The 26,180-nt window shown below is 36.5% G+C and overlaps 1 protein-coding gene and 1 long non-coding RNA gene across 4 annotated transcripts in view; one reads left to right on the top strand and one right to left on the bottom strand.

Moving 5' to 3' along the window:
- GABRB1 (gamma-aminobutyric acid type A receptor subunit beta1) overlaps positions 1-26,180 on the bottom strand; it is a gene marked incomplete at its 5' end in the record, with an annotated part of 131,256 nt that overhangs the window by 26,894 nt on the left and 78,182 nt on the right. For all 3 annotated transcript variants that reach the window (XM_084519045.1, XM_084519044.1, XM_084519046.1), the window contains one exon: positions 5,208-5,290. In XM_084519045.1, coding sequence (XP_084375171.1) covers positions 5,208-5,290 — 83 coding nt within the window. The remainder of the gene's footprint in view (positions 1-5,207; positions 5,291-26,180) is intronic.
- LOC311436686 lies at positions 12,030-15,312 on the top strand. The gene is made up of 2 exons (XR_014693029.1): positions 12,030-12,115; positions 14,638-15,312. It is a non-coding gene; the product is annotated as an uncharacterized lncRNA (long non-coding RNA).

Here is a 26,180-nt window from a genome sequence, read left to right as displayed (position 1 = left end):
TACACCTATCTGGTTGTCAGCTGTGCAGAAACAGCTTCTGCCATCCTGCAAGGTTGCTTCAGGAAAGCTGGAAATGCATTTTTTTTTTTTAATTTTTATTTTTTTTAAAGTGAAATTAATCTGCTGGCTCAATATAAGCATGCATTATCACTGCTCTGGCTGATCCTCTGGAGAGGTTAGATAACAGGGCAGTGTTCTGGTTCTTTGTGTTCTTCTCCCACACCTGTGTAGCCCTGTTATTTTGCTGCTCTTGGCAGTGCTTTATGCTACTCACTGGTAAGTATTATTAAGGCCAATTCTTAGCAATTTAGATTTTCAAGGGATATTTTATGGCTAATTCCCAAGAATTAGAAAATCCCTAAATGATGCAATGACTCTGCCATTCAGCTGAAGAATAGAATAGAATAGAATAGAATAGAATAGAATAGAATAGAATAGAATAGAATAGAATAGTTCTGTAGGAAGGGACCCTCAAAGATCATGTAGTTCTACTACCTGACTTCTTAAAGGCTGACCAAAAGTTAAAGCATATAAATGAAGGCATTATCCAAATGCCTTTTGAACACTGACAGGCATGGGACATCAATCACCTCTCTAGGAAGACTTTTCCAGCGTGTTGACTGAGATATGTTCTATTCTTTGAGTAACTTAAGAGAAATTCATCTATGAGACTGCCTGATTCCTCTGGAGCGTGCTTCTTCTACAGTAGGAGTAAGTCTCACTAAAAACACAGGGAAAGTTAAAAAGAGGGCTGGTTGGAGTGTGCATCAATATTGGTGTGCCCTGTCATTGCTGGAGCTGTGCAGCTGCTGTAAACACACTGGGAAGCACTGAACTTTTGGAGGGCCAAATATATTTCCAGATTACTTGGTTTAGATGTGGGGAAGCACACTGGGACAGGGAGAGGACTCTCACAGATGCCACCTTGTTGGGATGAAGGAGATACTGCTACTCTCTTTTTGATGGAGAGCTGTGGGAAGGAGAGGGGGCAGTGTAGCAGCCCTACTTTCCTTGTGTGTGGGACCGGAAGAACAGGAAACAGTCCTGATCTGTTCATAAAGCTCAGGGACTTTTCAGGGGACATTTAACAGTAGTGTGAGGAACACATGATCCATCTTGGGCCTGGTCAAGTGTCTTGGCATTTATTTGTCAGGCTTTTGCTTGCTGTTTCTATTGCACAGTCTTATTGCTTGTGATTGCATCTGCAGGCATGCACCTTCATGCAAGTTGTACATTTACACCTGCAGGTCAGTGGTGGTCAGTTTAACAACTTCTTCTCTTCAAATGTAGGATAGATACTTTACCAGCTCGTACAGATCTTTGACTTAGTTTATATTCTGCCTTTGACTTTTTGCTTAACTTCCTAATTGTCATGTATATTTTCTACAGGCACTGAACTCTCCTTATAAACATTTCTCTTCATTTCTGAGCTCACTTATAGAGTCTCTCCTGACCAGATGTAATTTAAAGGGTGGAGATGAGGTAGGATCATTCACTTGGAACAAAAATTTCAGACAACTAATAAAAAAGAGAAGATTATCTTTTAGTGTAATTTACAGTGCTTTAATTGACAAAAATGGAACCATGCCAGTTTTCACCAGCTGAAAATCAGACCTATTTTATCAGATTACATGCTGTTGCCAGCTACTAGGTTTAGGGCTATCAGTATTGCATAGATTTACACATCTATACAGACCTTTTTGCAGTCTATGTGTTTAGTTTCGTTTATTGTTTTCTTTCTGCATGCACAGAACTTGCAAGATTACTGACAGCACTCAGGAAAAAAATGTTGTTAAGAAGTAAAGTCAGAATTTAAAAAAGGTCAGTGTTAGCCTTATTAAATTCCTGCTGAAACCAACAAGACTGTAGGTAGCAGAAGAAGAAAGTTGGTGGCAATTGCAACATAGATGATACCTCTTCACTGCTCTGGAACCTGGTGCCTTGTGGGTTAAGCATATAAAGAGTATAAACACAATATAAAGATGACCAAAACCACTTTCCAGTGCTTTGGAGATGGTTTGGGAGTGTACATGGTGCACAGTATCTGTCTATTGATAAGAGATGCTTCTCACTCCTACACAGGCAGATCCAGGATAGCTCAGTGATTATGGCACTGCCTTCTCTAGCCCTTTTATTTAAGGACGGCTTATTTTAATTCTTGTCTCTCTCAAACCTGAGGTGTATAAGACTTTACTTCAAAAAGATATATATATATTTTAACCAATAAAATATTAACAATTTTATTTTCATCCTAGCTCTGCAAAGATTTATATAGTGGCACAATAAAAAGCTGAATAGCTGCAGTGGAATGCAGGAACTGGAGTGAGAGGTTGAGAATCAGGATCTCATAAATTGGTTCTCTTGTGGAAGAAAATGTCACATGTCTGGTGTGTGTGGCACTAACAGAAAGGCAGTGGTCATGGCTATTACCTTTTAATTCATATCCATCCTGCCCCCTGGTAGCTTTCAAGGCGATTAATGGGGACTACTAAGTGCAGAGTACTCAGGATGACAGGTTTTCTACTGCTTAAAAGCCTGAGAATGAGGCATCCTGGTCTTCAGAACTGTGTCTAGAATGTTCTTCTTCCAAGTACATCATCAATAATTTTCAAGAGTTTTAGAGATGCATAGGAGAAAAGCTGGGAGTGCATTAGAAAGACATATTTTTGGTGGTGAATTGTCAAAGATTACAGGGTTCCTGGCATATAAAACACCAGAATTTTAGTAGCAGTTATGCATGCCTCTGCTTTTGTGCAATCATTCATTTGTTAGTAGAACTATACTCATTAGAAGTAACACATTATACAAATTTTGACCTGGTGGTAAATTAAGAATCATGATTTTGTTGATTTCTTTGAATTGGCTCAACAAGTATTAACATATCAACGTATATGCCTTTGGAGGCTTGAATCATTTATTCCATAGTGTTCAGAATGTCTGAAAAGCAATTTTCTTTTGGAGATGTGTGACTGGCCCCATGAGTGATGTGGTATGCGCTCATCTCTGATTGTGTTAGCATTTTAATTGCCTATTTGATCTGATGCTAGCCTTGATTTTTGATGAAGTCTCAATGATAGTATCAAGCCCCTTCCCACTGAGCATTCATCCCTACAAAAGTTCATTTATGTGAAAGCTTGTGAATAGAGAGGTATGACCCAGACTTTTACAGTTATTTGGGCTGATGGTTGATAAATGCTCATGTACTTTGATAAGCTTTAGTCACAATTGGACTGGAAACTTCAAATCAACTGTCTTCCAGCAAATAAATTCAGGTATGAATTCAGTATGAAAGTGACTTCAGTAGAAAGCCACCAATTTGATATCTGTGGTACCGTATATATCCATTTCCTCAGCTGATCAGCTAGAAACTCTACTGAAGAGATGTGTTATGCACTTTATTTTGAAAATTGAGAAATGACTTATTTTCCAAATGCATTAATTGCATGCCCTATTAAATTTAAGCTGGAAGATGAGCCAAGCAGCAGCAAGCAACAACAAAATTGTTCTGTGCCAAAAAGGGCAGTGAACTGCCAAGCCCAAGGACAAGCATGACAAACATGTAGCTTAATGAGCAGCTCTGTATGTGGTGGATTATGAAGTTCAGCCAGAGTTTTGCTCCAGCAGAAGGTAACTGGGGAGAACAGTAGGGTGATGGGCAGCACTGGACAGGGAAGTTAATGTCTGGCTACTGACTGCTTCCCAGAGAAGAGGAGAAAATGTTTGTATAAAAGGTCATATACAGGTCTGTGGGTTTGTGGTGCCTCAGTAAACTCAGAGTGATGTAGATATGGACAGTGCTAACTAAAAGCAGATGTATAGGGAAGGTTCATGTAGGTTTGTCTTATTCACTACAAGCTCAGTAACTTGCCCAGCTTGCTCTGCTACTGTCTCTTGTGGGGAGTTAACTATGGTGCACAACAACTATGTTCTTCCAGAGACTTCCATGCTCATATTGCATGGAGAACAGAGCATATGTAACTGTGGTGACTTGTGACTGCAGCTACTGATGTGCTTCATGGGAACTTTGACAACATTGCCTCCCTGCTTCTCTTTCTGATATGTCTGCCTGCAGAGCCAAAACACTACTGTCCTAAAAATAATAGATGCTCTTTTGAATTTCTAAAGAAATAAGTGAACTGATTCTGTTCAGACAGTGCTTCTCTCTGGAAAAGAATAATTTTCATTAAACATGCTTGAAATGTTTACTTGATTGTAATCTTTTGCTGGTGGAATAAAAAATTTGTTCTCAACCTGGCACAGAATTTCTAAAATCCCTCTAAAATGATATGCTTGGAAAAACAGCAAAAGGAAATAACTCTTGGGGAAACATTTCAAGTTTCTTACCAAACAATTTAAAATCTAAATCAAAAGCTGCTGCTCTACTGATTATATTAAGGCCGATATTGATTATCTACTTACAAAGAAACAAATTACTTGAGTATGGAGAGCCCATATGTAGATACGTGCCCATTTAAATGCTTTAAGTAAGATACCTTACTGGTGCTATCAACTAAAAATTATAAACAGATATAAACAATAGGCTGACAGCCCATCTTGCCTAATAAGTGCTCTAGACCAACTATATGCTTTTCTCAGTGCCTGACAATAGCCACCTCACAGATATGTTGAGATATATAACATTAATGTATATTCAATGGATAAAAAAAAAAATCTGTAGTTTTATTTTGGGGGCTGCACTTCCAAATAAATTATTGATTTATGCATGACTTGATCTTACTCTCATGGAAGACAATGGCAAAGCTCTTATTAACCTTAGTGCTGAAGGATTAAGTTGTTTCCTTTTATAACTTCCAAGCATTTTGATAAGAGTAATTGATCAATTCTCCCAACACCAAGTGTGGCAGTTGTTAATCTTGATATTACAGATGACTGCACTGAGGTGAAGCAGTGAGTAGGTATTGAAGATCGGCAGTGCTCTGCTGTTGTCCTCTGATCTGATCGTCAAGAAGTACTCTCTTCCTCACTCAGCAAGAGGTTTTGAAAGACATCATGCAAGTTTGGATCAACAAAATATTGTGAAATAAACATATTTTAGCTTACATGTATGCTCTATAGAAAGATATGTTCAGTGTGCATGCTCACTGGATGTGCAATAGTTGAACAACTTACACCTGCTTTGTTTAACCCATGACTGCCTTTCAATCCACCGGTGTTATTTAGCCAACCCTCTCCCTCCAATAACTTACAACTTTCAATTTCTAGTGTGCAATTTTGTTCGTCCAGAGGATATCTGCGTAGATCCATCATGCAAGCAGCTGTTGTTGTGATCCTGCAAGAGGAGGGTGAAAAAAATCAGGAAATTTGAAACCATATTTGACTTGTTTGAGAGGTAATTATTTCTGTAGCAGCTTTTCTTATTTGTTTAAATACTGAATGGTGGTGCAAAAGAATGTTGGCATACAAAATGGTTTGTAACTCATGAATAAATACGCTCTACAGCACAATATACTGGTTACAGTATGAAGCATAGAAGGATATGCTGAACAGAGCAGAATTTCGACTGAAAACTTTACAGGCAAAAGTGTGGAGTCTCTTGAAGAATGCTTTCAAACTCACAGAAGTGAGTTGGCATCTGCAGTTGCGTTTTTTGTGTTTGTGTGACAGAAGGGTTCTTACATTCTTATAAAACTTCTGAAGTTGTAAATGGTCAAACTTGGCTTGGAATTTCATTGGCCTTTCTCTCTTTTTCTCTAAAAATTCCTGCCTAAGAAATGCCTTTTTTCTTGATCTAGATATGGTCCTGTTTCATGGTAATTCATACCACAGGATCATATCTGGAATTTTCATTTTTCATGTGCTGGAAGTCAAGCACGCTTACATGCTATATGGGAATGATAATTTGTGCTGTCACAAAACTAATAAAAATAAAAGGAAAAAAGAAAACCCACATGTTTCTTTACTGTGACACATTTCAAATTTCCTAAATCTGCAAAATCCATCTACCTACCTGCATTGTCTAGGAAATGATGTGACAGAGAAACCAGTCCATGAAACTACTGCATAAGTCTGTGTAAAATACCATATTTCTGCTTTTCCTGTGAGGTTTATCTTTGTTTCCTGTTGCACATTTAATTGTTTTGCATGTTTCTAAATGGGTTTTGCATTTGTCATAGAAAATGTTGAAGACTTCAAGAGAGGCAGGACCTCATTTAGTTTAGTGTTTTTCCAAATATGCCTTACTGAGAGACACTGAGAAGACATGCAGTAATGATTTGTCAGACTCCTACTTAGTAAGGCTTAAAATCATACATATCTATATGCTAACATTAGTCACAGTTAAATGATTTTTAATGAAGGTTTCAGAGGGCAATGTTTTGTTCCCAATAAATAAATCAGTTTCTAAGATAATTTAGTTCACCAGATTCATTTATCTTCAACCAGATTTATTTAAGTGTTTACAGAAGAAGAAGTCGAGATAGTGCTTCCTAGACCACAGGGTTAGAGTGGCCAACTATTTCTGAATGGCCAGTCTGTCTGTACTCCTGACTTCTGCAGCTTTGGATATTCTACATATGATATTTAAGCAGTAGGAATCAGTTATTCTTAATAACATCAAGGATTTTTTGTTGACACATGGTTCAATAATAAATAATACACTTGTAGTATAACTGATATTTAAATCTTCCACACACACATATATATTTTTTTTTCTGATGTAATTCTGGTAAGTCTTTGTTCAAAAACATTGTCTTCTCACTGTGCATAGTTTTTCAGTTGGCTTGGTCTCTCTGACTACTGTAATTCAAGAACAAAAATAAATGTTTGTATTACTAAGACGCTTCACTGTTAATGGAAGGTTCAGTCTGGAAGTGAATACTTGGATTATGCAGAAGAGAGATAATAAACTATTAGTACTGGTTTCTTGTAGCAGAAAGTAATCCAAACCTGCCTAATCTGTCTTTTAGTAATTTCTCATCCTTCATTCTTGTTAAATCACTCCTTGTATTTATGCTCTAAGAAAAGGTTAAACAGAAGCACTCCATGCTCTCCATTTCCCTCAGGTCTGTTTCACATTCCCTGTAGCACCTGTAAGGCAGTGCACTGTGTATGGGTCAGTCTGCCTGGGGAAAGGGTCCCTAAGGGTGGTGGTGGGGAGCAGCTTTCCTTCTCATGGCTCTTCTACCTCTTAGCTCTCTGGTGCCATAGCAAGCAGTTGTTTCTAGATGAAGAGGGGAGTGACAGCATTTTAGCTGAAGTTTGCAGAGATGAAAGCCATGCAATGCAAGGTGGGAAGGAAAATTGGAGATCCTTGTTAAGCTGGGGAAGGCTGAGAGCTCTTGACTTCCCTCTTGACTTGTAGACCTGCAGCTTTGGACATGGTACTGGGGATGATGAATGGCATCTGTCCAGGGACTCATCAGAACCTGAACCTAGTACCTATGTAGATTGGAAAAGGCAGGTTGTAGTTTTTGGAAGCTCCCTCCGAAGTGGAGAAACCTGCCAGCCCAATGTGGTGTCTCCTAAAGCTGAAGGTGCTTAACCCTTATTGGGAATCTCTGGCTTCCTTGACAAGAGCTACTTGTGATTGCAGTAGGAATGCTCCACGATCCAGCAACATTCATTACCTGTAGTTCATAAATCTAGCTTTCAAGTATTTCTTACTCCCTCATGATAGATCTCAGCTGCATAAAATTTTTAATGATATTATGCTCTGGGTAACTGTAAAACTTGTTTAAGGAGATAAATTAAACCCATATGCAATCATAGTAATTGCTGTCTTGATAAAAAATAAAATCAGATCTTTTGTTGTAAGCAGAGTAAAAAATGCAAACCTGTTACTGTTTGTATTCTGTCAGTGGAGATAGCAGTTGATGGCTTGCACATGCACCAGGTACTTAAAAAATAAAGATATTCAAATGCAAAATACAAGAGTGTAATGGCAGGAAGGGGAATGTAATAGTTCAAAGATAGGACAAAACTACAATAAATCTGTATTCCAGGGGCTTAATCCTGAAAATCCCTAGGCACAAGTGTTTTATGATAATGGTGAAATATGATAAGGCACTGTAAAAGTGGAAGGTGAGGACTAATCCAGTACTTGAAACAGTTATTTATATCTCAGAGCAGGATCTGATTTTTCCAGGATTTCTGTTTATTGACTGTGTTTTAAGTTCTGTATTTTTTCAGTGTTGGGGCTAATATATTCTGTTTGTACAGTGTTTTTTACCCTACTTTCCTTACATTCTTTTGATTCATTTGAAGACATTATAAAATGGGATTAAACAAAGAAGATATGGTTAGGTGGACATATATCATCATGTTACTTGGTTTCACTCATGTGAAACTCAGACATCCTGGGAAAACATGAAGTCTGAATCACTAACAGGCAAGGTACATCATAATTATGAAGAAGAAAACAATGTTTTTTAAAAAAACCTTTTGGTCTTTGAAATTATCTAATCCATTGCTGTGCTTTTATTTCTGTGTTATTCTCTGAATACCATACTCTTACTATATAATAAAGTTATTTGGCCCAAAATAAAACTATGTGAAAGAAAAGCATTGCTGTCCAATATTTGCAAAACAGACTTCTTTGTGTAATACTGTCAGATGTTTCCCTGCAGAGCACTAGGTCTTGTAGGAACAAAAGCTAAAGCTTAATATTTTCAGTTAAAACAGCAGTGAACAGTTAAAGTAAGTTCAGAATGAGTGCAGAAAATAGAGTTATGCTTCAGTACTTAGAACATTTCATCAAAATGCTGTCAAAAAAGCTATTCCTCAGTTCTTGAAGAAGAGAAGCAATATTTAATACAGCAAGGGCAAGTAAATGTGGAGATGTGCTAAGCAATGAGAATTCTGTTGTGAAATGTTTCCTCCCAGTTGGAGAAAAGATATCAAACTTTAATATGTTTGTTCTTTTTCTCTCAGTCAACAGAGCATAAATTATGAATGTATATGAGGATATGAACTGGGAAGAAATCATTTTTTTTTTTTCCTTAAAAGCAGACTGAAATTGTCAAAACAAATAAAAAGTAGCCATGCTTCTCTTAAACACTGCAGAGCTGAGGCTTGTAGTACACACCGGAAATAGGCTTTCAGGTCCCAGGTAACACATTGCTTCTATTAAATCTGTGTTAATTTCACTTCAGAAATATCAGGGAACTTAATCCCATAGTAACTTTTTGACATCAGAATCCAGTCACATGTCCCTGGTGTAATTGCCCTAATTTTTCAGGAATGTCAAAGAAAGTTTATTCTTAAGATTTCTTGTAGGCAGAAACATTGAAGAGGTAGAGGAAGGAAGAGAAATTATACATCTGATATGCAATTTTTTTCTTCTCTGTTCAGGCTGTGTACAGGGTTGTTATGCCTACCAACACTGTAAATTTCCAAGCAAAGCCTGAATGATCAGTGGCTGAGTGCTTGGCCCTAGGAGAAAATGTCAGCTCTGAACCTGCAAACATGCCCAACTTCCAGTGCTGGGAGGAGCCCACTTACAGGAGGTACATTTGAGCACTAGCCATGGGTTGGTTTCATGTCTTTTATATAATATAATATGTTATTATTTATATGTTAAATATATATATGTTATTATATATATATGTTATTATTTATATTAATATAATATAAAAGATAATATATATCTTTTATATAATATAATATGTACTTGCAAAAGCTATGTTCATTGGTCTGTGTATTGCCTGTCTGAACACATTCTATTTAACAAGAAGTTATATGTGTTAATAAGATTAGGACAGGCCAGTGCCTTTAATGATCTCATTAGGAGTTGAGTAACGACAGATATGGAGAAGGCTGAGTTACTCAGTAACTTCTTTGTCTCTGTCTACACTGGTAGATGAGCTTCCTGCACGGGCTTCTTTCTTTTCCCTGAACCTGTAGACGGAGGCTGGGGAATCCCACCCACTGTAAGTGAAGAGCACTTTTGAGACCACCTGATGAATCTAAACAGGTATAAGTCTATGGGACCTGATGACAGGTCTTCCCCCAGGGTCCTGAGGGAACTGGCTAATGTAGTTGCCAAGCCTTTCTCCATCATAGCTGAAAAGTCTTGGCATTCGGGCAATGTCCCTGGTGAGTGGAAAAATGGAAATGTCATGCTCCTACTCTTCAACAATTAAAACAAAGAATTGAACAAAGAACACTACCCTTCAACAATTAAAACAATTAGGACATTTCTTCTCAGAAAGAGTGATCAGGCATTGGAACGGTTTGCCCAGGGAGGTGGTCGAGTCACTGTCTCTGAAGGTGTTGAATGAAAAGTTGGACGTGGTGCTTAGGGACATGGTTTAGCGGGTGACATTGGTGGTAGGGGAATTGTTGGACTGGATGATCTTGAAGGTCTTTTCCAACCTTAATTTTTCTATGATTCTATGATTCTATGAATATATTTCTTTTTAATCTTTGTTCACAGAAAAAAAAAGTTGCTTAAACATGAAAAAAAAATAATAAAAAAACATCTTGAGGAAGACACATACAGAGAATATTCATCTCAAAGCTTTAAGAAGCTGAGAACAGGGTCCAGTGTGAGAAGGGTTCAACAATCTTTATTTTACTGGGTACAGTTTTACAGAGATGAGACCAGGAAAAATGTGTCAGAGTATGAGTTTTCTGCTGAGTTTTATTGAATGCCTGAGCAGTAAGTACTTTGTTTGCTTTGCCTCTCCTCCGTCTTTTTTTTTTTTTTTTTTTTTTGGTTAAAAAATAAAATGTAAAAAATGGAATAGAATTCACATAGAAAAATGGAATAAAACTCACATAGAAGTAAAAATGGTTTTTAAACTTGGAAATCCTGTGATGCAGCTCTCTGGAAAAGGTATGTATTTATATATGTATGCATCTTTAGAGTACTAATTATATGAGTGGTCACTCAAGGGACCTAAACTTTTGTCAGGAGAGATTGAGAGATTGTGGGTTCTGTGGAGTAAGACAAGCAGAAGTGGGTGCAGTGTGTTGAGTGTCTTTAGTGTATACAGTAACATATACTTTAGAAAGCCTTAATGACAAGAACATGTAGACTGAGAGATGAGATGTGGATGCTATCACAAAATATCTTAAAAAATTAATAACTCATTCATTCTTTAGATATTACACAAAGTGGCAAGACATACAAAATTAAAAAGTAGAGCTCTTGGACTTGCATATGCCTTTGTAAGCAAGTCTGTGATGCTGTCATCCTGAGTCTCAGGCATTTTGTGCCAAGCTGGAGCACGTGTAAATAACTAGAGCACACTACAAAGCAAAGGAGCAGCAAAGTTGTGCCTTTATCCCTGTCAATCCCAGCCATTTCAGGGTGAGCAAACTATTAAAGACTACAGTATGAGAATCATCATCTTTGTGTTACCATCTACTCAAGTGTAAATACTCTTTTGCTAGACAGAGGTGACTGAATTTGAAACCTGTTATCCATTTACTATTTATTTTTTCCCCTCTTACCTGTTGTATCTACTTTCTTTGCTATTTTCTTTCTGTGACCTCTTTTTAATTTTCATTTAATAATGAAGGTCTGTTTGCTGGAGAAGGTCACTTCTGGTCTTCCTTTAAGGATCCCAGGTTCAGAAATGACTTGAAGCACTTTGAAGCTTATGGCTTTTTTGGTAATGGCTTGAAGCTGTATTGCCTTGCAGTTATGGTGCTGCAATCTATAGGAAAGTGCGGTGTGCTGCCTAAGTGCCTGTGATGATGACCTGGATATTCCACCTCCTTTGCTACCCAGAGCACTGGTCTGCATGCTGGCCCCTCCACTCTGCTGGCAGAGGTGTCTGTGGGCAAGCAGTGTTACCTGAACCACGGAGATATTCAAGGGCAAATATCCACTTTTACTTGGGAAATTTGTGTTTTTAATCCACAGGAATATCCTGATCCTGTTCACAGCTTGTCTCAGCAACTAGGTGTGCTGCAGGGAGTGGGGGACAGCCAGTGGACACGTTCTTGAGAATAGCAACTCTTTTTGCTGGCCCTGCTGCTGACCTCCTCCTCCCAAGCTCACGAACCTACAGTCTCAGGTACTGTTCTCCTTTAAAAATAGGTCTCATTAAAGGCAGCTTGTCATTCAAACTCTGTAAATACAGAGTATGAGCTGCTCATTAGTAACAAGTGTGTGGGTGGCTGAGACTACAGCATGCCAGATATCAAGGTGAGAACAAAATGGGAAGGATTCATTACTCTCCTTCACAGGCTGCTTTGTATTCTCTTCAGATTTATCTTGTGGTTCCCACTGAAATCTAGCACTTTGTGATCATGTTATACTTTAAAATTTGTTTTTAGCTAGCAGCTGGTTGGCCTCATGTGAGCATCTTGATCTTTAACCATTGGAAATGTAGTTTGTAGGTGGAAGAGGAAAGTGGAGAGATATGAGCCTGAGCTTAAACTGACTATTACTACTGAATTTCTTTCTTCTTTTTTTTTTTTTTTTTTTTTTTCTGATTCAAGAACCACTTGTCCAAATTGTCCAAAGTAGTGATTTCAAATGTGCCAATAATTTCTGGCATACCTTTCCACATTTTATTGGTAAATGAAAGTAACATTAATGAATGCTGTTAAGTTGAATGTATTATATGTCAGATAAATTTACTCAGAGGGTTTTTAACATTTTGTATCCTCAAAGTACTCAAGTATTCAGGTGTCTTTACATGGCACCAATTATTCTCAGATGTCCATAATTCTTGTTTGTATACAGACATGTTGAAATAGATTTTAAAACAGAATTGTTTTAAGTTTGTTTTAAATCCATGGACAGTTAATGCACACAGACTATTTTTCTCTGGTTAGGCTGATTTGAATGTAAGTTTTAGATTCAGTAGAAGGAAACCAAGTATATTATAAACACTAGCTCAACTCATACTTATCCCTGAACTCATTCTCACAATGAACCAGATCTCTGAATGCAAAGACTTGCTACATGACAAGATGTAACATAATATAATAACCCACATGAGGAGGTGGTTCTACCTTTTCAAGACATCTCATTCCTGGGACAAACTCAGGATTTATTATGCTATACTATTTATGTATTCTGGCCTTTTACATTTTTTTTTCTATTATTATTTTTTTTTGCATTTTTCTTCAACAGGACTTCTACTGTCAAGGTAGAAGCAATAGGACTTCTTATGTGCCAAGTAGAAATGTCTCAGAGGTTAGATAATCTTGGACTTGGGTGCTGTAAACAATAAGATATTTTGGGAAAGGGGATATCAGGCTTTAGTTGGCTTTTGAGATTTATTTACCTTAGTACTCAAAGCAATTGTCAGTACATTAATCATGGTTATTTTGTTTAAAGGAATAAATCCTTGCTGAATAGCCTCTCTCTCTCTCTGCCAGAACTATGCTTCAGGGAACAGTTGTATGGTACTATCACAAAGCAAGGATGAGATGAGAGTACCCAAAATGGGAACAAATAAGCTTTCTGACTCCTGCCTTCCCCCAAGAGGACAGCCTGGAGCTGCAGAGCAGTGATCAGGGTAGGAGGCAGTGAGGAAGGGAGAGCTCTAAAGTGCAGGAATATGGGAAGAAAAGTGGTGGAAGAAATGGTCTGTTAGAAAGCATTTTGCTCTGAGTGGAGTTAGAAGTTTCTAAAATCAAAGCCTTAAGCAAAATACATTTTGAATAAGTAATATAAGATCTTTTTCTCTTCCACAGAGTGTACAAAAAATAACTCAGCTTAGAGTGAAGATGAATTACTTGCTTGTAAAGATCAAGAAATATAAAAAATCATTAAAATGTTACAATGTAACTTTTTAAATATTAGCAAAAAGGTCTTTTTGATGCTTGTAAGCCAAATTTCAGTGCAGTGAGATTTTTTACTGCACAGCTATAAACCCATGAAAATATATTTCATAATATAAATCCCAAGAGAGCTATAACTATACCAGGGCAAACAAGATACTTCAATAAAAAGTGCTTGAGTATTGGAACTGAAATTTACTGCAAAAGGTAGCTCAGTTTGACAGTACAAGTATGTTGCAAGCCAAAAAGAAAGAAAGAGAGAGACGGATCGAAAGTGCTTAGCGTGAAGGAAGGTCCGAGAGGAAAGTAAAGCTAGATAACTGGTTTTTAATATGGTTTTAATAAAAAGAATGGTTCTAAATCCTTAACTTTTTCAGTATCTCTCTACAACCCTTCTAAACCTGACTAAATGCAAGAAGAGTCATGTTACTACTGAAATTCCTAGTCACAGGAAGATTGAACTGATTGAATTGCCTGTTGAGGAGAGAATAGAGATCTGCTAGATGGTAGTAGTGGTGTCATTGCTGATTGATATCTTGATTTTTGTTTAAATTTTATTGTTGCTGTTTATTCCTGAATGAAACCAAACCAGACACCAAGATACGTATGCGTGAAAGAAAGACATGCACATTTTCAGATTTTCCCCTTGTGTTGACAGAAGAGAAATCCAGGCGACATCTTCTGCAAAGAGACTAGTTTGCAAATGGAAGGCTTAAGAAAGCCTTCTTACTCAAAGCCTTGCTTGCCTTGCTTGCTCAAAATGACTGGTAAAAAGTGGATGGTTTGGATTGGCGAAAAGAAAAAAGTATTGTTTCTGGCGGCAAACATGCTTCAAATTGACCCACTGCTATCTTGCCTCCTTGTAACCATGGGAGGTCTTCCTTGATTTTGAAAGAATGAATGGGACTAAAAGAGATTGTTATTTCCCTATAGGTACTCTGTATCTTTTCAGGAACACCCGTACAGCATCTCACATAGCTACTGCAGATCAACTTCAACCACTCCAGCACATCTCAAACTGAAACCTGTACTCTGAAGCAGAAGTGCCGAGGAAATGCACAGAGACAAGGACTGAAATTATTTCTTCCTTTCTTCTGATGCCTGGCCTGTCAGATTTTCAAGGAGAGGGGAGTCTGCTACTTTTCTTGTGGCTGTAGTTTTACCTGTGCGCTGGAAAAATTAGCCAGAACAGTAGCTTCAGTACTAAAATTACTCTGACAGTGAGACAGAGGCAACTGGTCTTTTTAAATGAAGAGAAATAAGCTATAACAAGCTTTCTTGGGTGGCATGAAAACTGTTTGATAGTAGAAAAGCTTAATCCGTTTTTGATTTTGCCAAACACCGGTAGGACACAGAATGGTTGCACTCTCACCCAGGAGAGTGCAACAGAAAGTGGGGGTGGCATATTTTATTGGGGTACTGTGGAGAAAAAAGATGAAAGGTAAAGAGCAAGAGAAACCCTGATGCAAAGGCAGAGAGTTTCCACTAGATTCTGTGATTAGCTTTTATGGCTGCACTTTTTATAAAGAATTTATCTATGAAATCTATTATCAACATTTATCAACTAGGAGAGATTGTAATAGCAGCAATAAATGGCTCTTTACAATATGACGTGCTGTTTTATGCTTGTAACTGACTGCAAGACCTAATCAAGGTATGCTTTTACCATTTATAGAGCAGAGCTTAAATTATCAAGCCTTTACAGACCACTTAAATATTTTTAAATATTAAGTGTAATCAATTTTTGAAGTTCTTCTTAGGTCTCTAGTATTCGCTAATTTCCCTAGGTCTCCCATCCTTACTCTCCGTGATCCTGAACAGATAGTAAGCACACTCCATTTGTACCAGATAGGTAGTTGAATGTGAAAACTAATAACTCCAGCCAGCAAAGCTGGCAGAATAATTATGTCTTGATTCATATGTTGAGGGGAAAACTCAAGCGCGTCTGAAGAAAATGAGCTGCAGCAGTTAATCTACCATGTGTGGTGACTAATTTCATTGGAGAAGTGAAAGTAAAATTAAAACCTTGTGCTAGGAGCTTAATGAGGAGATCTTTGCTTTCACAAAAATGTTGACCCTCCTGGCAATGTAAAGTGTGAACAGAGAAATTAGATTGTCTTCTTTCAGGCCCCTGACCTGACAGGAAAGCTGATGTGACTTTTGTATGGAAAACTGATCGATGACTATGGCCTGTCAATGGATCTTAATTGGAAAACAAAGCAAAGAAACGAATGTTTTGATTGCATTTGGCCCAAGACTTATTCTGTGATAATGAATCAGTGCAAGGCATGTATTATATCAAAGAAATTTCTAGCTACAGAATCTTATTAATTCATAACCCTTTTGAATGAGCATAAATTAACAATAACTTTCAAGTAAATTTAGGACAGTGGGGTGTATCTCTTATTATGGTATTGCTTTTTTGTATTTCTTACGCTTTATTTGTCTTTATGAATTATGTTGTTAGGTCAGGTATAACAAACATAGGAACAAGAATTGTACCCTGACAACCATTTTAATTAAAAAACAAGATTTGTCACACAAGGGAAAGGAAAGGGTGCCTGGGTCACTGTTCTTTCTACTGCAAACACCACCTCATGGTATTTCTTTAATAAACGGTCCAACATGTGTCTCAAAGTACTTGGGAATAGTGGGGTAAACTATCACATAGTGAGGTTTTTAGGAAACATGTTTTTGTGATGACTAGCCTGAGTTTATTTATGGCTGCTGTCTACACGTTTGTCCTTGGGATAGTATTGTCCTTTGGCTTACACAGCACATCTCCCTATGGTGTGTTTTGCCCCTTTCTGGACAATAAGCATACCTCCTATGCAAAATCTCTTTTGCTGGGTGAAACAAAATTCTCTGTCATTCTTAAGCAGACATATGTCCTTTTCCTGGCTGCAGCAGTATTAGATGAAGAATTTAATATTTTCTAATTACTTTTAGCTCCCTTTCCTGGAAATTAAAATCCATTCTGATCTACTAGCGGAGCTACTAAAGTGAAAACACCTTGAATAGCCTCTGTGAATCTCTTTTTGCTGACTTGTGGTTAAATTGGATAAGACAGTAACTAGCTCATAGTGTCTGAAATAGGTTAGGAAGTATTCACTAAAGCAATCAGTTAGCATCTATGAGAGGGCTGTAATCTCTAGCAGTGATGGTGATGGGTAACTTGGAGTGGACTAGGAGAGCCCATTTTAAATCAGCACAATGTGGATTAGAAGAATATACATGTACTTATGTGAGCAGATCCTCTGTGTGCATGATTTATTTGAACTTGTCCTTTTCACCCAGTTCTTTGGATGGACTTGCATAAAATGGAGCAGGTTAACAAGCCCCAGACAGTGCGTAGCTTCTCGTTATAGCATTAGCTTCTCCTGACTGCCAACACCAATGAGTCATGTGCAAATTTCCCTTGAGTTTTCACATTGCTGGAAAAATCAGATTTGTGCCAGTGAGATATTGTTTTCAGTGAGGAGGTTTTTCAGGGTAAAAATACCGATAACTTTTAATTGGTAGTTGTGGATATTATGTATTTGAATATATTGCGTGTTTGGGGGGAGGGTGTTATTATTTTTGTCTTTTAGTAGTGGTAGATATTTTACAGAGCTTTACAAATATATATATATATATATAACCTTTATATTTTAGTGCAGAACTGGGGGAGAAGAATGACTTGCTCCAATGTTGAAGCTTTGTCTTGTTTTACTTGTTTTTAGACTTCAGTTATAATAAAAAAAAAAAATTAATTTTTACTCTTAGAACACTAAGTGTCATTGTTTCTTATATTCACTGAATGCTGCTTACAACAGGGATCCAGAAGGCTAACAAATAGTTGTGCAGCATCTTGAATGCACATAATCTATCACTGCTGCTCTGGAAACCAAACATCCCTCATAAACAGAGAACATGGGCGTATTAAAAAACTTTTGTTTCAGAAGCTAAAAACATAACTCATAATATAAACAAATGTGTTATGCCTTATAGATAATATATAAATGCTCATCCCAATGTATCTAGGACAATCTTATTTTACCTGAATATATATATATATTTTTTTTCCCTATTCCAAACTGTGCACATTGCTTTTAACAGTTTCGTATTGAGAGTGCCTGGTCATCTAAGTTATCTATTCTGATTTCTCCTTGTTTTGAAAGAGAACCATTTCCAAACAGATGGCAATATAGGACTTGTTAAAGTAGGAGAGTAAGAGGTTCCACTGAATACTTAATAGCAACTTCAATAGTAATTAAAACTATACCCATCTGAATTCCAAGAAGAGGAATGAATGGAATCTCATGGTACCTTTTCACATGTTCATTTTGACCATAGAGCTGCATTTAAGGTACCTGCATACTTGATTTTTCACTAAAATCATGAAGTTTAGCTATGTTCTGAATGGTGATAACATTCATCAAGATTTTGTGCATCCATGAAATGTGAGCAAGCTGGATGTTATAGGAGTATGAGAATGTATTAGCTATTGGCTCTTCTGGCAGAGAGTCAAAGTCTTGATGAAAAAACCAAAATGAGCACATTTTACGAAATGAAGCCAGAAGCTGAATGAGTACAATTGTTTACATCAAGACAGATGATGTTCATGAGAATTTCCTGGCTCAGGCTCTGCTGTTGACCTATATCAGGCCTTCTTGTAACCTTTTTGTCTCCTGCCTCAACTGAAGTTTAATATACTGCAGGCTTAGATTCCTCAGGTTTTCATTCTTTCCTTGCTACAAATCTGAATTTGTTTTCTACAAATAGTTGACATACAGTTCTTCACAGCCCAAATATATTGTTGTGCTTATTTATTTCATATTTAGCTTTAAGAGCATGCTACAATAGACTCTATGAAAAGATACTGTACCTACATTTATATAATGCTCATGAAGACAGAATAAGCAAAAATCTCTCTTTTTTTTTCTTCCCAAATATTCAGCCATGCCCTTTATGATCCTTGTCTTTGCCCAAATTGGCCTCTACCTCCAATAGGTTGTTTGTTATTCCATAATAGAGAAGATGATATAACAAATAAGTACAGTAAAACTTCTCTTTCAAAAAATACCCAACTAAATTTGATGGAAGTAGCATGCATGATAATTTCTTCTGTGTTTGTGACAGATGATGATGCTTAGATGAAAATGCTCTTATCATAATGTAAAAATACCGACTTAAGGTTGAAGCTTATACAAATAGATTATTATTTTCCACTCAAGTTATCTGGCTCGTTAAATAGAATTTTCAGATAAAATCGGGTGGTTTGTGATGTTTTACTCTCCCTTTGTGTCGTTTTGTCATAACCTAGCTGTGTTGCCTGGCTGCTTGAAGCCCCAAGAGGTGTTTGGATGATTTCACTTGTTTGTTCTTCTGGGACAAGAGAGAAATACAAAGTGAGACACTGCTGCTCACCTACTGTATTGTATTTTCTTCTGAATTTCATGGTTCAGCAGTTCTTCTCTGAAATGTTTTAATGAGGGAAGACATAATAAATCACATGGGCTTTCTTTCATAAAGATAACTAATAAAAATGTAGGAAAATATGAAAGACATTATGCCAAGCCGTATTGCTTTGAAACTCTCAGCCTTCCGCTTTCCGTCCTGTATACTTTTTTTTTCCTATTATTCTCATTCTGTTTAGTAGCTGAATCACCTGTTATTGCTAAGAGTCAGTGTTCAGTTAAGCTTAAAGAAAAGGTGCTCTAATAATCTACAGTTCTGATGGCTGCTCAGTGGTGTCATGAACTGTGTTTTCTCAAAGAGCTGTATGGCTTATATAAGCCAGGAATAAGCAAACAAATTCCTCTCATACAACCAGAAGATTAAGATGGAAATAGAATATGTAACTGATAGAGAACAATTTTCCTCTCACTTTAGCTCACCCTTCTTCTTTTCTCCTGTTTCAGAATCATCTGAGAGATCATGAGCTCTCTGGTTGAACAGGCTTAATGTTTCTTGCTGCTTCTTGCCTTCTCTTATGGGCTGCAAATGGTTCATTATAAGGAGTTATTACACTGTGCTCAAATTCTAAACCCATTACCCAGTGGTTTCACAGAATGGTTGAATGGACACCTTATTTTTGTATTGAAGGAAGGAGCTGGGAACCCTTCCAGAAAAGGATCTGAAAACTGGTTTGGAAATGTTGTATTTGAAACTTTATATGTTGAAGATTCTACTAGTTTAACACATTCTTCCTGGGTATAATTTAAGACTCCTTTGGAAGGACGAATATTTACATCTAATTTTTTACTTATTGCATTAAAACAAGTGTATGCTTGGCAATGGTGGGAATAACTATGGTAAGTTTTTTTCTGTTGTCATTTAGCTCCTTTTCCCATGGCCAGAGCTGTCTCTTTAAACATGCTAGTAGCTGTTCAATTTGGTAAATAATACTTATACTGATTAAAAAGATTTATATAGGTGACTGAGTATGGCAGAAGATAGAGTTATTCTGCATGTAAGTGGAAATTCATGGACAGCATTATGCTGTGTTCAGGCAGCTTTACTTGTGTGCATGCAGGCCTTTGAGTTATTTCAAGAATGTACTTTGATATTTTCATGACATCTTAAAAATAAGCCTGACATTTTGCCATTGAAAAATAATGGAAAAAGGAATTAGAAATGGGATAAAAGATCATTGGTGAATGAAAGCTCATATACATATCAAAAAGCTATCAGCTCATTGCTTATAAAAGATAGAAACTCCCACTGACATTAAGAAAACTCTTCTGATAAAACAGCCACTCCACCACTGAGATCTTAATCCTCAGCTTACAGAGAGACCTAAAAAAGATCCTCAAAGATGAGTCCAGAAACTAAGCTTTAAGACTGCACTGCTCATAAGCAGAAGAGTGAGATGCTGTAGTGAAAAATACTTCAGGAAAATACGGTGTTTATAATCACATGTAGTTTAAGTTCACAGTGCTCTGCCCAGCAGTACTTGTTGGAACCAAGGTGGCTGCACTATGGGTTGAAACTTTTTATAAGAGTTTTGCTTGGAAAGAAAATACTGGTGGATCTGTGAGTTCAATACAATTTTCAGTACTTAGCTCTGTTGCTTCTGTTTGTCCTTAAAAAGGAGTTTGCATGCCTGAAAACTTCCCTGAAAACTTACATGTTTTCTGTTTGCAGTTAAATCAGGTGGTGTGATAAAAAGACTACTCTTCCAAAACAGATGAAGATATATTATGGCATTTTCTTCTTATGCAGTCATATCTATTCTATTCTATTCTATTCTATTCTATTCTATTCTATTCTATTCTATTCTATTCTATTCTATTCTATTCTATTCTATTCTATTCTATTCTATTCTATTCTATTCTATTCTATTATTCAGGTTATTGTTTAGTGATTTGTTTTCCTAATTTTTATTTTTTATTCTTGTTAATCAAACCGAACAAACATAGTTACATAGTTCTGTTTATGGCACCTATAGTGACAGCCACCCAGACCATCTGCAGGTTTGGATCCTTTATATCCACAACATAGGCCATCCATTTGAATCTTCATGCCTTTCCTACAATTAGGACTATTTTTAAACATTTGAATTATTTAACTAATACTGAGAAAATACATTTTCTATTCAGGACAGAATTATTTATTTTTATCCTATGTAGTGATTTGCTTGTGAGAAATTAAGCATTCAGTGACTCCAAGGATGATAATATACCATATGTAGAGTAATTAAATATTACCAAAACATCTGTGACACACCTTCAAAACAAAACTTTGCTTGTTTTCTAACTGCAGAGCCCCAGCAGGGGGCTCCCAGGTAACACTGAGAAATCTTTAGGAGGCATTAATGCATACAAGTTGCCCATATTTGGATGATAGCTGTGTATTTTTAAACTTCCTAGAATCTGAGTTAAATTATCACTTAGCATTAATATTTTTAAAAGCATTTTACTTAGGAAATGTTTTGGTTGCTAAAATCCTTTGGCTCATCATACAGTGTTTCAGTGGAACTTGCCGTTCCTTGGATTCAAAGGCAGACAGTGAAAAACTACAATTTTTCCTCAGCCCTTTTGAAAATCTGGCTGACGGATGTCTTGTGCCAATTTAGGTTTAACACTACCTAACATCCCAGAGAGATCTTGGAATTTGATGGTATTTTAGTAATTTTCTGCAAATGGATTAGATCTGTACTCTGTATAAAGAAGACGCAGGATTAATTGTACTAACAATAGAATTAGCAGTCTCAAGTGAAGAAATAATTTAAAAAATAAAAAAAAAGATGATCCACCACCCTTGAATCCCAATTCCTCCTATAAAAAGGCTAATTTTAGAGCTTTTTTTTTTTTTTTTTTTTTTTTTTTTTTTTAACACCTATTTTTTATAACTATTTTATAACTGTTTCATTTATTTCTTTCAGTGAGAGACTCAATATTTGGAGGGTTTGTAATGCAAGTAGGCCAGTAGTCAACTGTATTTCAAGGGTTCTAACTGGGGTCAATGAAATAATTCTTAGCAAATAGTCTGACAATTTATTTCTCGCCCCATTTGCCAAATGTCTGACTAGAAAATTTTCAAAAGCATTTATTCAGAAATATTTTTTGAGGTACTGAAATATCTCTTGTAGGGTAGTTTGTTAGCTACAAAATAGAAATTGAAACAGAGAGATGGTCTTTCTTCTGTAGAAAAGTTTATCATCAAAACCTGAGGACAAATATAAAACACCCCACACCACCTAATAAACCCCCCAAACTACAGATTTCCACAGGAGACTTGCTTTTCGTTTACACAAACATGTTACTAACAAGGCTGGAAGCAGAACATGGATCTCATGATTTATACTCCCAATAAAACCACTTGATCACCCTGTCTTACATAGTTTACAAATCCATCTACCTAAAGATTATGAAAAATGCCTCATTTGCCAACTCCTGCCATACCCTCAGAGGTGGTTTTAGAGAGGCTGTGCTGAAAGGGACATCAACAGCACACATCTGATCATCAGATAGGTAAAGAGGCAGGCCTGAGAAGTGGCAAGGGCTCTGAAACTCACCAATTTCTTCTGTCTGTGCCATGATGCATGGGAGATGTCAGCTTACCCTTTGCAAGTAACTTATCTTCTGAGACCGTAAACTTTTCTGTGTGATTTATGGAAATTATGGTCATGTAAAAGACTATATGTATCTTTTTTGGAAGATACAAATACTCTGTATCACTATCTTGTTGGGCTAAGCCTATTTCTGCTCACGCATTTTTGGAAAATTGGTCCTTGGTATTTTTTCATGAACATGAAAAATTTGACACCTCATCTGTGCAAAATACACCATTTTGCAAAACTAAATACAAATAATTGGGACTTTCTATAAAAACAAAACCAACCAAACAAGCAAGAAAACCTCCTCACAACCAAAAACTTGAATGGATTTGTGTTTTGCAGAGGATCTGGTCCCCTGATTAAATATATTTGGACATAGCCTATAATATATTTTGTGCCACAGAGCCCTGGTTTCTTGAGCCAGAGGTTTTGTACTCTTTCAAGCATTTTGCTTGAAGTCCCAAGTGGTTACTGCTGTGTAGATTGCTCCTGTGTAAACCTCTCTGCTGTAGGTTTAATTGCTGAGTGGGTTTTCAGTTACGTTATATTTGTCTATGCTTTTGACTCTTGATTTAGGCTCCTGGTAGCTCCAATGCTTCTGATGTTTCTAGATTCCTCCCTGAAAGATGACGTCAGTTTGCATTCATAATCCAAAAAAAATACATCATCCTAAGTACATGTATGTATGTGTAGTATTTGCATTCTCGTGTCTGTTTCTCAGTTTCAGAAAGTGATCAGACCTGTGTTTTAAGGTGGGATTCTATTACCAATGCCATTACATAGTAATGTCACCTTGTTAATGGCTTTATAAATTATACCCTCTAGTTTCCACACATTTTGTCTCTTTCTTTTTTATTAGAAAATTACATGAGGGTGTTTTGGCCTGACAGTTATGGGATCACAAATGTTGGTACTAAAGCAAATATGCTAAATAGAGAAATGTACTCTTATATTTTATAGAGTAATTCATCTGCCATTTGATACTTCATTCTCCTCAAGGACTCACAGTGCAAATTGTTGCCATTCACAATAGGTCTCCCTCCTACCCTGATGGAGTAGCAATATTAAACACCAGCCAGGCTGGCAGCAAAATCCTGTGGCTTTTGTTGTTGTTGTTGTTTTGTTTTGTTTTTAATTAGTTGGAAATAGAAGTGCTGAGGTACTAACAGGCCAACTCCTATTCTTGCCCTTGCCACCAGAGTGGTTCCAAAGAGTGTTTATTGTTATGATGATAGGCACTTTTTATATATAAATTAAAATATTTTTATATAAAATAATAATTAAAAAAACGTTTTCTAGACTGTAATTTGTTCTTGCCACTACTTCTAAATTAGGCCAACAATATTTGAGAAGAATTAAATTTTTCTTTTAAGTGAGATTTATAGAGGAGTGAGCGTTAAGAAAAAATACCTTTAAAGCATTTCTTTTAAAGCACTATTCTCAGAAAACACTTCACCTGTGCTGAGATTACTGAAAACATGGTTTGTGATTGCCTTAGTGAATTACTCAAGGCAGGGTTGCTGTTGATGCTGATATCCCCAAACACCTGAGAAGGTTGAAGCCAATCTTCTGTCTTGTGCAGCACAGAGCTGCCATGAGCCTTGTTAGCAAAGGAGATGTCTCTGACAAACATCAGCCCCCACAAACTGATAGGTTTTATTCTTTCTCCATTTTTACCTTGTGTGCCTTTATCAAAGTTGTCCCAGCATCCAAGCATCAGTTCAGCAGCTTTTGGATGGTTTATGGCAGGACAGTTCTTTACTCTTAGAGTGCCTTTACTCACCCTATTACACATCTAGGTGTGTTTGTCAGTCTCTCTTTCTGGTAAATATTTACTGCCTCCCTATAGCTTTTATTTACCCACCTGGAACTTCTATTGTATATAAAAGGTAGGGATTTCTTTCATGTCTTCCAGCTTCTCTGATTTTGGTTGCACCGTTTCTTCAGTGATGTCACTGATCATTATCAATATAAATCCAATGAGAGTGAAGATAAGCAGATTGAGCAGATAAGAACTTATAATTTTCTCCCTCAATGATAATTGTTCTTAACATGTTAGAAATTAATAGTATGCAATCTGGAAATCTGCAGCAAAGTAAAAATTTATTTATTTATTAATATAATTTATTTCATTAGTGTTAGAGAGAAATGGATTTGATTTTAGTAAATGTTTTTCACATGATGAAAGGTCTTGTTTTTGGTTGGCCAATTTTGTGCTATCTGTACAACTAGCAGGTTATCAGGTGAGAACTTCTATGGTTTGTGAAAGGAGAAAGCTGTGATGGCAAATATATGAGGTTCCTTGTGGATATTGCTTTTCAGATCTCCCCTGCCTCTCACCTTGCAAAATCAAGTAAAGAAGGAAATACTCCTTAAAAACTGCCTATGCTTGTGCTATAGAAGGGATTCTTAGAGTGTTTATAAATTTATTTGAAATTCTTCTCTATCAAAGGTACTTTGGTCTTAATCTCTGCCACAACATTTATTTTTACATAATTTCTGTATCTCAGTATGTTTGAGGCATTATTTTTACACACCACAGATGAGCTATGATTTGAATTGATTTTTTTTTTTAATACAAATTTATATATTAAAGGCTATTATAGTAAGAAATGGAATTTTGATGTAGATTGTGTTGACAATAGCAGAGTAATAACTCCAAAGCATTAGAAGATGTTCCTACTTCTGATAGGAGAGAAGGGAGGTCTTGCTCAAATTAATAGAGAGAACATAGTTCATTAGAGAGAAGAGAAGAAAATAATCCAAACCCAATTCATACCAAGAAAGCAAGAGATGATATATTGCATTGAAAATATGTAATACATGCTTTACAGTGTCCTTCACCTTTAAAAATAAACATTTGTTACTCTTCTTGTTGGATTGTCCAGTTGTTATTGTTTTTTAATTCTTTAGATGGTATTAATGTAGTTAAATATTATCTTAACAATATTAAGATAATTAAATAGGTGACAAATATTTTCAGTAATCTGAGTCTGATCCATAATATGCTTGAATTAAGAGGTCTTTGAATAAAGCCTACTGGGCTTTGCTCTACAAAATTCCTATGATTCAGTTCTGCGGAGTGCTGTGCTTGAAAGCTGTGATCAATTACCACATCTAAAGCTTGTATTTAAATTCAGGCCCATGAAGCCAGTTGTGAGTCCACCAGAATGCATATGTACTTTATTACTGGTTGCATATTTACAGCTGAGGCCATATCAAATACTTTGTTGTTGTTGTTGTTCTTTAAATACTCTCTATAGGACTCATTTCACCTGAAGTGTTTCCCCACTTCATTTCCTCATTTATTTTTACATTAAAAAACAAGCAAGCAAACAAAAAAAGTATAAACAGAATAAGAATTTGTTGGCTGAAATGGGAGGTTAAAATCTCCAAAAGCTCTATGATTCTATGAAATCAATTATTGGGTATT

The sequence above is a fragment of the Aythya ferina genome (assembly GCF_964211825.1).
Source record: "Aythya ferina genome assembly, chromosome: 4".
NCBI classification, from domain to species: domain Eukaryota; kingdom Metazoa; phylum Chordata; class Aves; order Anseriformes; family Anatidae; genus Aythya; species Aythya ferina.
Note: the sequence above shows the minus strand (reverse complement) of the source record. Positions and strands in the feature narration are given on the sequence as shown.